Genomic DNA, 11450 nt, shown 5'->3' with positions numbered 1-11450 from the left:
CCATTTAAGAGTACATAGTCCTGCATCAAGCTACAAAAGCACTTGATAGATTTTAAACCTGCAACCTCAACCACCCTCCACTTTGCTCATACAAGGGCTCATGGATCACATTTGAGGTATTCCAAAAAATAAAAAACAATAAAAGCATTTAAATGGAAACAGAAGGGGGGCAATTAGTTTAGTGCATCCTTCCACTGTTTACGATACAATTTTTATCACATTGACCCTGGGACAAACTCTCTAGTTAAAACATTCATGAACTTTGTAATATCAATGGCTCCTATTACCAATGTAAAAGCTTCCTAAGAGCTATAATGCGGAAGAATGAATTGGCTTACTCTTCTTTCAAACTACACAAGTGACATCACCAACACCTTACCGCCTCCTCCAGAAAATTATTTCATTGAAAATGGAATAGTGCATTTAAAAGTTGATTTGCATAGTTAGATCCAATTCAATTATTATGAAGCTCACCGATTTGTTCTGGTCAAATATCTCCTGTGTACCATTCCCATGGTGAACATCCTGTGGGAAGAGGAAAAGAGACAAAAGAAGAAATTAGCTTGCAGTTTAATTAATTCAATGCTAATAAAAATATTTTTAAAAAAATAATAATTATAGAGATGGTCACAATTAAAGTAATTATTATTATTTATTTATAAAAAAAAAATATATAAAGTACTAATTTTTTGTTAAGTATATTATGTAAAAAACAAACTTCAAAAGCATCAAGATAAGTTAAAAGTATACATTACCCAATCAACAATTAGCACTTTCTTAGCTCCTGCAACCTGAGCTGCTAATGCTGCAACTGCTGCATTATTGTGGAGGCAAAACCCCATTGCCTGTCTTACACCAGCGTGATGACCAGGAGGCCGAACCTTGCCCATAAAACAATAATCAACTTCAGAATGAATAGTGTTTGCAAGAGTTCCCCCTCACTTCAATAACACTTAAAACAACCTATATTTAAGTTGCAGATTTGCCATACCAGAGCAAAACCATTTTTGGCACGCCCAGAAAAGATTGCTTTAGCAAGATCAGCACATAAGCCTGCTGCAAGCCGGGCAGCACATGCTGAATGCTCATTGGCATATGTGTCAGGAGTGAAATAACTGCAATCACATATAATTAATCAACCACAAACCCAATTTCAAGTCAAGATCTGTCAGCATCCAAATCTAAGGTTGGATGTATTTTACTCAGGATAGTTTCTATAAAAAAGGGTGGGGGAAGGAATATTGCTATTTGAAAGGGGTTTTGAATCTTGAGTGTTGGTATTGACAAAAAAAGGGTTCAACTCTAGATTTACTTGGCTTTCATGCTTCCTCAGATTCATTATTCCTTTTCCATGGAACATATGTTTAGTTAATAATATTTAATTACTCCATCAGCTTTCTTTTCTCTTATCTACATCCTTTTTCTAAATATTAATAGCCCTTCTTATCAAATGCAGGAGGGTCATCCACAATGCCTCAAAAGAGATCTTATATTTATGCTTAAAAAGTAAGGAATATACCATATTTCTTTTTATTCCTAAACTTAGCATGCTTACACCATCTTGGAGCATGTGAACTAGGCCAGTCAAGAGCAACTTAAATCCAGACAATCTTATAGTGCAAGCATGTCAATGTGTGTACACACAAACAAATGCAAAAACAAAAAAAAACAAAAAACAAAAAAACAAAAAAAAAAAGAGCAAAAAAAAAAAAGGAAGAAAAAAGGTTGATAGAGAAATGAAAGCCTGCATAATTAACATACCTAGACAGAAGATGACTTGTAAGTTCAACAGCTTCAATATGCTCCAAGGAATGGACCTTTAATTCCAAAATGTAAAACCATTAATTAAAAGGAACTAAAATTTATATAAAAAAACAAAAACAAAAAAAAACTAAGATATAATTTTTATGTTTTGTTTCAAAACAACAGAAAACAAATTAGCTAGTAAAATCTGCTTATTATATTTATTATTATTATGGCAGCACAAAAGAAAAGTCTTCCATAGAAGTCAATGAGCTCTGCCTCAAATGGGACTTCCTCCACCATGCAAAGGGTAAGGTTCTTGGGTTCAAAACTGAATTTTTTGTGTGTTTGTGAGACTTACCAATAATAAAATGTAGCCAATGAACTCCAGCTCAAATGGCACCTCCTCCACCGAGCAAAGGGTAAGGTTCTTGGGTTCAAAACCGAATTTTTTGTGTGTGTTTGTGTGACTTACCAATAATATGAGTAGCCAACGAGCACCAGCTCAAACGGCACCTTCTCCGCTTGTAAAAGCAAGTTCCTAAGGTTACCGTTTCAAAACCCACTAGGTGTGTATAATAACAACTAACCAATCAATAAGTAATACATCTTCCATAGAGTCATTTCAAAGCATAAGACCTTAGACATTCCATGATTTCATATATCAACTAAGATACCTTTTTGTTGGTCCCACACATTTCCAACCAATTTCAGATAAACACCCCTGTTGTCATCCACAGAAATAATATTGGCAGGCAGATAATAACTTCATCTTCAGATGGCTCCAAAATAATGGTTGGTCACTTCTTCTTTTTTTGATAAGTAAGAAATAATTTATTAAACAAGGCTGCTTCATGCAAGGATGTGTACTAATTAATAAACTTCAATGATATAAAAAACAGATACAAAAAGACTGAAGCACACAGGACGTGTACTAGGGAAAGCAAGAGAACAAGCAAAACTAAGAAGTATAAAGACTACATCTATCAAGCAAATCAGACAAAGAAGAAAAAAAAGAAAATACCCGACACATTTGAAGTCTTCTTGTGTGTAATGGGTGGTCACTTACCTTTTCAAGTTCTTCTTGTGTAATTTCTCTTGCAGAAATGGGATAGCATCTTCCTGGGAATATACCTGCACAGGTTAACATTTGCCAATTGTTTATCAATCTAATGATGGAAAGGTAGAAAACTTACTGCACTAGAGTCAAGGTATAATGAAAACTTGATAATTTTCAAATATCAACTCAAATAAAATCCCTGATTCAAAGACAAAATTTAGAGCAAAGGTGAATACCGGCTGTAGCAAGGCTAGCAGAAATAGCTCGCAGACGATCTGGTCTTTCTGGATGTGGATGTGACTTCATTTCAACCTACTCTAGCATAGCAAACACCCAAAAGAAATAATTATATAGAGTTTCACATAGACAGCAACAAGCAGTGTTGCAAATTGTAATGCCAATATCACAAATTGAAGTAACACATGAAGAACATAGTGCATCAAAGTTATTCTGATTGATTGTGCAGACAAAGAGGTTAGAAAATTCCTTTCTGTAACTGCAACACTTTATTTGTACTTGTCTTTATGGAACATAGAATTTCTTCCTTTTTTTTTTTTTTTTTAAATTAAGTCTTCCCAGCCAGAGATTATAACTAACGTAGATCTATAATAACCCTTTGCTACAAAATAATTTCAACCTGATATTTCAATACAGAACTCTTTCAGGATTCTGAGGTCCATGCCCAAATCTGTAGCACTGCTTTACCTCTATGACAAATTTTGACAATTACACCGTACCATGTGCTATTATTGAACTCACATATGCATCCAACCCAACAGACCCTTACAACAACCGAAGAACATCATTGCCAGAAACAATCAATTATGCACAACATAACACCAAATGTAAAGTTATGCACAAAATACCCAAATCAACTATTCTTAGTCCTACCTTCATCCATTAAATTCCTTCATTACAAGTACATATTGCATCCCTTATACTTCCTCAAATTTCTTAGAAAAACTTCCTAATAATTTCCATCATATAAGTTTTAGAAAAAGTAACTAATTTTGACCTTGAGGTTTCTCTTAATCTAGACGGTAGATTAGATGTAAACCATATCATAAAATAATGATCAAAAAATTTTATTAAAATTGCAGTGAGAATATGATATCAATCACTTTAGAAAGTAATATAATGCAGGAGTCCTGCATCACAATATGAGAGATAGAAATTCAAATTTAATTTTCATATTCAAGACACTTAAATATATAACGACATATTAAAAGCAAAGCACCGCAAAGCAATAAACACAAATGAAAATAAAAGCTTTATACATGAGAAAACCTAAGTAACATAAAGGGGTTCAGGGAGAGATGTAGAAAAGCAGCGCCATACTTCTGAGTGTAGCAACATTCTCTCATCAAAACCTACTGCCGTGGAACTATTCAAGGTTGAAATTGGGCAGCCCAAGTCTACATAGACACAAATAAATGACACTGAATTACTAAGAGAAGAGTTTCCAAAACAGCACAAATATATTTGTACATATGACAATATCTAACATAAAACCCATCAACAGTTTCATCTTAATTGTAGAAAGAATATATATATAAAGGTCACTCCAAGTGATTCAACAAAAAAATGTGAGACATCAAAACATTATAAAACTAAGAATCAAGACATAGAGAGAACTCATCTAACTGCAATTTTAATTGAGACTCAAAGTCTTTAAGGAATTCTACCCAGCTTTTATTAATCGATTTGCTTGATAAGGTTGCATTACAGAATACAAGAGGCCTGAACAAGTACCAAATCTGCAAGTTCATATTAACAGAATCTTCTCGATTGGGTTGACATTACTTGTACTATTAACTTAATGACATGAAGATCAAGTAGGTTCAAAAGCATTGCAAATGGATGGGAAAAATTTATATTTATACACACACACACAGAAAAACACTAGACTTATCACAGTTTCTACACGTGGAGAGACAAAGAGTCAATAGTAGACCTTGATATAGATTGGTGAAAAATAAATGCCTATGTTGAGTACAGATCAGATAGCACAGAAGTTTGGATTTCGGGTATAAGGTATATAAGTAATAAGCCATAGGATATTCATGAGCATTGTGAAATCTGAACATCATTGCCACATCATCTCACACTTATTTAATATTATTTTCTATTGAGATTACAAAAATTAGGCACGCTCAATATTGAAACACATACAGTGTTGGTTAATGCATCAAGCTCACTTAAGAGGTTAGGCCTTTTGGAGCCTAGGCGCAGCATATGCATGCACCCAATTGAAGTAAATTAAAGCACACACTTTTGAAATTCATGTATAATAACCTTCAATAAAAAGATTCATAACATATAAAGAAAAAAGGTAATAAACTCAAAATGGTAATATATTTAGCCTATTAACTCAAATGGATAGTACAATGGAACAAAGTTTGTGAGTTTAAACTTTGCACAAGTTATTTCTAACTTCTTAAAAATTTTCATATGGTAAATTTGAAAACAACTGTCAAGGGACAATATGAAAATCTAGTCCCACATAGTTTAAACACAACATATTACGTTATTCTCTAGTTCTTTATAAAAATACACAACTATAATAGCTATGCTCAAAATGAATATATGGTGCAATAAAATATATCCAAAAGGCAAAGACCAAAAAGCACCAGAATGATAACTTATCCTTATTTCTGTCTTTTGATACATTTAAACTTTGCACAAGTTATTTCTAACTTCTTAAAAAATTTCATATAGTAAATTTGAAAACAACTGTCAAGGGACAAGATGATAATCTAGTCACACAAAGTTTAAACATAAAATATTATGTTATTCTCTAGTGCTTTATAAAAATACAAAACTATAATAGTTATGTTCAAAATGAAATATATGGTGCAATAAAATATAACCAAAAGGCAATGACCAAAAAGCACCAGAATGACAACTTATCCTTATTTCTGTCTTTTCATTTTTTTTTTTTTTTAAATGTTTGTGTAGTACACCACCTTAAGAATAGTATTTTTATAGCAAATCAATGGTCCACTCAAGCATTTAATTTTATTAATTCTTAATGATTCATATATTGTTTAGCAAAAAAATAAATAAGCATGCATGGGCATGTTTTATGCTTCCTCAAAAAGCACTTGAGAAGCATTCCTAAGGCGTGCTTAGTTAAACAAGCTTCACTTCAGCTAAGCAAAGTGCTTAGACCCCAGAGCTTTGGGCTTTAAGCTAGCCTAAGCATGCTTTTACCAACAATACATGTACAAAAACTTAAGATATGTTTTAATAATAAAATAAATAATAAAAAAAAAAGGTTTTAGTTCGCATTACCAGATTAGGCACCTTGCATCTTGTTTACATTGAGAATGTTGATTATGGAAGGAAATTAATTCCTACAGTGTAATGACATTTGTGGTCCTCATTATTTATATTAAGCTTTAGTGTCCATCTTGGAATGCCACTTTGTAAGCAAAATTTTAAACTGTTCCTATTTAATTTTACAGCTTCTATTTTGCAACGCCATCACCAGGCTTTCACACATTTACCTTGAACCGTAGTATACCATATCAAGGGGCCTAAAACATCTACACCCACCCAAAAAGGTACAGAACAACAAACCTACATCTGCGTGATTCTAATTATAGGTAAACAAATTTGAATGCCTAATCACACTACTTCTAAGAAACCAATTGCCTTTGTGATAAGATAGCTGCAAGAAGATAAGAAGCATCATACACGACATTTACAGAGAAAATTTCTCAAATCAATGATAACCATGTCAGACAAACCAGAGAGCCAATCATATGAACCTACCTCTGTGTCTTTCTTTAATTTCTGACTCAACCTCAGCAGAACCTACATCTTGTGAAAAGGGAGAAGCAAAAAACCCATGTCTAAGGATTCCAGATTCTTTATGTTCCCCACAAATCTGCACGGAAAGGATGGCACTAAAATTCATTCATAGTCATAGACAACCACACCCCCTTAGAATTTTAAAATTTTCCATTATCAATTGAAAACCATCTCGGTTTTTTTTTTTTTTTTTTTTTTAGGTAAATATGACTGAAACTCACCCAAAAACATATCTCTGTATTGGACAAGAACCAAACAAAAGAAGGAAAAACATTATTTTTTTACATGTAAAGAAGTTTGACACCTTTAATCTTCACCAAAAATAATTATTCTTATAATAATAATAATAATAATAATAACAACAACAACAACAACTATATCTAGAAAGAAGCATAAAGCATAAGCATACATCACAATGGATGGTGTCATCAAGGTTAACCATTGTACAATTGGTGCAGAACCACTTCTTAATTTCTACATGCTCTTGTGCAGGCTCCCAGTCACTATCATCATCCTCATCATCAAAGAGATCTTGGTTGTTATACATATCTTGGAAAGTCATTTCTTTCTGCTGCCTTGCTTTTTTCTACAAGGAAATCCCAATGTCATTTGCAAATTCAGAAGTTTTAAAGAAAGAAATTACTATCAAAAGCTACTAAACTGATGGAGGAATTTCGTGAAAGGGAGGGTTGTTACTAAGTTGCTTAGAGAAAAGAAAGAAAAACTAGCTCTTCAAGAGACACACTCTTGGAATAATACATCACAGGTAGAGATTTCTTGGATTCAAATTCAACTAGTTACAATGAGGGCAGCCTTGCTTATTTATAGTTACACAAGCAAGCTGCTGATTGGCTAGGAAGTTAGTTACAAGAACCTACCATGTGGCTGCCATGTGATTGGCCAAGGCCTAACAAACTTCTCTAACTAACTGATAGACTATTGTGCTTATCACTAATAAACTATTAGCTAACTAACTTTCTGTTACAAGTGATAAAGGCTATTACAAGTAATAGGAACTACTTATCATACAACATAAGCACTAGTGCTGATTTCTATTACAAGTGATAAAGGCTATTACAAGTAATGGGAACTACTTATCATACACATCATAAAAACTAATGCTGACGTAAGAAACTAATGATTGAACTTGCTGGACAGCAACAAGTGGTAAACAGCTTCCTCTAAATGAACCACATCATAAACCCCGGGGAAGGGGAAATGAAGAGGCATCTAAATTTCTTACATTCAGTAAATTATCCTCATGTTCCACTTACATGAATAACATCAGGCTGCATGTTTGCATTAAGATTGTCTGAAGCATCTCTAGTGGATATTCCTGATCTATTAACTTCCCCACCATTTTCATCATAACAAGGTTGAGAACTGGTTCCATTGGACCCCAGGTTTCTACATCTTCCGTTACGGCCTTGACGTGGATTTTGGTCACTTTGTTTGTGAAGACTGTTCTCAGCCTCCCCATTTGTCAAACGACTCATTTGAACTGTTTCTTTTACCATGTTGGATGGAGAGTTCACATGGTGATTTTCTGCCAGAATCATTCCTTCATCAAGATCCCAATCATCAGCAATACTGTTGAATAACATGGGGAACATACTTAACAGCAGGAACATAACATAAAGAATAATGGACATAGAGAAGGAACTGATTAAGAAACATAAAATAATGTAAGCAAGAAAGAAAAAAATATTTAAAAGGAAAAAATATTACTACTAACATAAATCAATCCCGGTGTATCATATATGGCACTGAAAAATATTATAAGAGTTCTTTCTAGATATTGAACTAACATAGATGGCCTGGCCACCCTAATTTAGATTTGACATGTACAATGCCCCCCTTCATCTCAAAAATTTTTTATTTTTTATTTTTTATTTTTTATAAAGGGACCCAATGAGCTATACCTCAAATGACGCCTCTTCCTCTTGTAAGAGCAATGTTGAGGGTGAGATCCACTAGGTGCATGTACAATGACCAATATTAATTTTCTTTTTTTTAAATAAATAAATAAGCAACCTTTATAAAGGGAAAATAAATTTTAAACAAAGTTGATTGTAAAGTAGCATTTTTCCAGCTCATGGGCAGGGAAACTGAACTAGAAGCATTGAAACTTAGCAGAAATGTAATACCAAAATAATTAAACAAGAAGCTTTTTTTTTTTTTAAGGAGAAAAAGTTTTTTTTTTTTAAAGACTTTAAAATCAGCTATGGAGTTGCAACTAGTAAAACCCCATCACAGGACCAATCAAACAGGATCTACCAAATGAAGCTAGCAGTTGTTCACCAAATGCTCCAAATCCTCAAAAGTAAGACGATTTCGCTCTCTCTACCGTGTCCACATCAAACACAAGAGGATGAGATCCCATATATCCGAAGATTGCTTACAACCCAATTTCTCCAACCAAATAGAAGATCAATGACCTTCTCCAGTACTGCCGACTTAATATCAAAAGAGCCAAAGACAAAACTCCACAATTCCCACACAAGTACAATTTATAAATAAATGATCCACCATCTCCCCACTACATCAACACAAACAACACCAACCTATCAACATGTAACCTTCTTAATGAGATTTTCACAAGTAAGGACCTTCCCCCATGTTGTCCAAAAAAAGAATGAGACTCTCATAGGGACCTTAAGAAACCAGATACTCTTCCATGGAAAAGGCACTGCACAATTGCCCCAAAGTGCATTGTAGTATGAACAGACAGTAAAAACACCACTCCCCTTCAAATTACAGCTTAGTTTATCGCAACTCTCTTTCCTAGGGGTATTAGAATGAAGGAGAATGAGAAAAGCAATCACTGAGTCTAATTCCCAATAATTAAAATCTCTTTAAAAACTGACATTCCAACAGCTCATTTCTCCTGCCATCTGGCCACTCAACATATCACATACCTGTGGAACAAAGTGGGAATGCCTCCTTCAAAGAATGACCCCCACACAAGGTGTCATGCCAAAACTGTAGGTGATGACCATCTTCTACATCAAAAATGACATACTGCAAAAACCCATCCCACCCCATCCAAATGCTTTTCCACAAGCTACATCCATGTCTCCCTCGAGCCATGAAATCCACCCTCCCCATTTCTCCCCATACTTTGAGGCAATTACCCGTCCCCATAAATGGGTGTCTTCCAACCCAAAGCACCAAAGCCATTTTTCCCAGTAAATCTTGATTGAAAGTGCTTACCTTCCTTACACCCAACCCACCATTAGCAATTGGAGAACCATATCCCACTCCCACCAAAATGGTATTTAAACTCCTCACCGAAACCCCCCACAAGAAATTTCTTAACTATCTCTCCAACATGTTCGCCACAGACCAATACACTAATTGGTTTAGGCAGGATTTGAACATAGGTCCTTTACAAGACCACAAGGAACTTTATAGTTAAGTTAATTGGGACCCATGTAACTAAACAATTTTTTTTTTTTTTAAATTAAGTTTCTGAGCCTTCTTCTAAGAATAAAAAACACAGTGATCTGGTTTAATGATATGCATACCCTCAATCTCCCTCAATGGCCAGAGCCATTAGCCAGTCCAACTTTCCCAAATTTTCTTCTTCTTTTATACACTTTATCAGAAATTAATCCTATATAATTAATTTTTTGTTTCTTTTGTTATTTTTTGTTTCTTTTTACTCTTTTTTCACTATCGTGAACTCTTTTTTTTGTTGGAGAGAGAGTTTTAACCTATAGCGTCTATTCCTAGTGATAGCTCTTTTATCATCAGTCCAAGACACTAATCGATTTTTGGTATAGGCGGAAATCAAACTTTAGATCTCTTATTCAACTATTAAAAACTTTATCAATTGAGCTAACTGGATCTCATGGTATATTTTGCTTGCTATTCCTTTTTCAATAATATTTTCTTTCTTACCTATCAAAAAAAAAAAAAAAAGTATTCACTCCAGCAAATAAAAGCACTATAATATCAATTTTCATTAGATTTCTTTGTATAAATTTTTGGCTTTGTTTTCTGAGTTGAATTTTATACTCCATCCATTATCACATATTTTCCACCATTTTAAACAAAACTATTGATTATACAGTTCCAATTGTATACATCCTGTGTTCTTGACATGGGTTCTCTTTTTTAATCAATAAACTTTGCTATTTATCAAAAAATAAAATAAAAGTACTAAAAAAAAACTAATTTTTAACACTACCCAGTAAAAAAAAAAAACATGTTTTGACTTTGCATGTGAATGTGCTAAAAGCCTAAAACCCCACTCAAAAAACAAAACCCAGAAAACAAAAGAAAAGAGCAAAGCAGAAGCAGAAGCAAAAGCAAAAGCAAGCCCTAACTACATGATGTATATATGGGCATTGTTAGAGACGAAAGAAAATAAATATAATAAATTAAGGAGCAATGGGAAATGAGAGAAGGGAAGAGAAATATAGAAATTTGAGAAATTTCAATGGAAGAAGTTAAAGATGGGTATTGATAAAGTTACCTTGGGGGTAGGGGAAAATCGGAAAGGGTTTTTGCTTCAGTCCGATGTGCAGAGAAAAAGAGACGACGGAGGTTGCGACTTGCGATTTGCGACCTACCAAAGCCAACTACTGTACTAATAGAGTATCCTTAAAAAGAGTTGTGACGTGTCACGTGTTTTGCGCGAGTGAGAGTAAGAGCAGTGCAAAATTTTCTGTATATTAGACATGAGAACTTTTTTTTTTTTTTTGGGGGAAAGATACTCATTTTTCAAAATATTTCATATATTCGAATTATATTAAGATATTAATTTTTTAAATTTTTTAAATTACTTATTTCTTTTCACATGTAATAATCGTCATTTACTCTTTTC

General features: G+C 33.7%; 1 protein-coding gene across 3 annotated transcripts; it reads right to left on the bottom strand.

Annotated features, from left to right (window-relative positions):
* Positions 1–483: 483 nt before the first annotated feature.
* Positions 484–11233, bottom strand: LOC112024699 (histone deacetylase 15; the record flags this gene model as incomplete). 3 transcript variants are annotated; one of them, XM_065765973.1, is given in 12 exon segments in its annotated part: positions 484–525; positions 756–881; positions 992–1115; positions 1762–1817; positions 2813–2877; positions 3040–3115; positions 4142–4218; positions 6581–6695; positions 7029–7205; positions 7894–8209; positions 8542–8592; positions 11100–11214. In XM_065765973.1, coding segments are annotated over 10 exon segments (1143 nt in total), but the record flags the coding sequence as incomplete, so codon positions are not given.
* Between the last annotated feature and the right edge of the window lie 217 nt (positions 11234–11450).

Source organism: Quercus suber, unplaced genomic scaffold (genome assembly GCF_002906115.3).
Source record: "Quercus suber isolate HL8 unplaced genomic scaffold, Cork oak 2.0 scaffold_669, whole genome shotgun sequence".
Classification (NCBI taxonomy): Eukaryota; Viridiplantae; Streptophyta; class Magnoliopsida; order Fagales; family Fagaceae; genus Quercus; species Quercus suber.
This window is presented reverse-complemented; position numbering and strand designations above follow the sequence as displayed.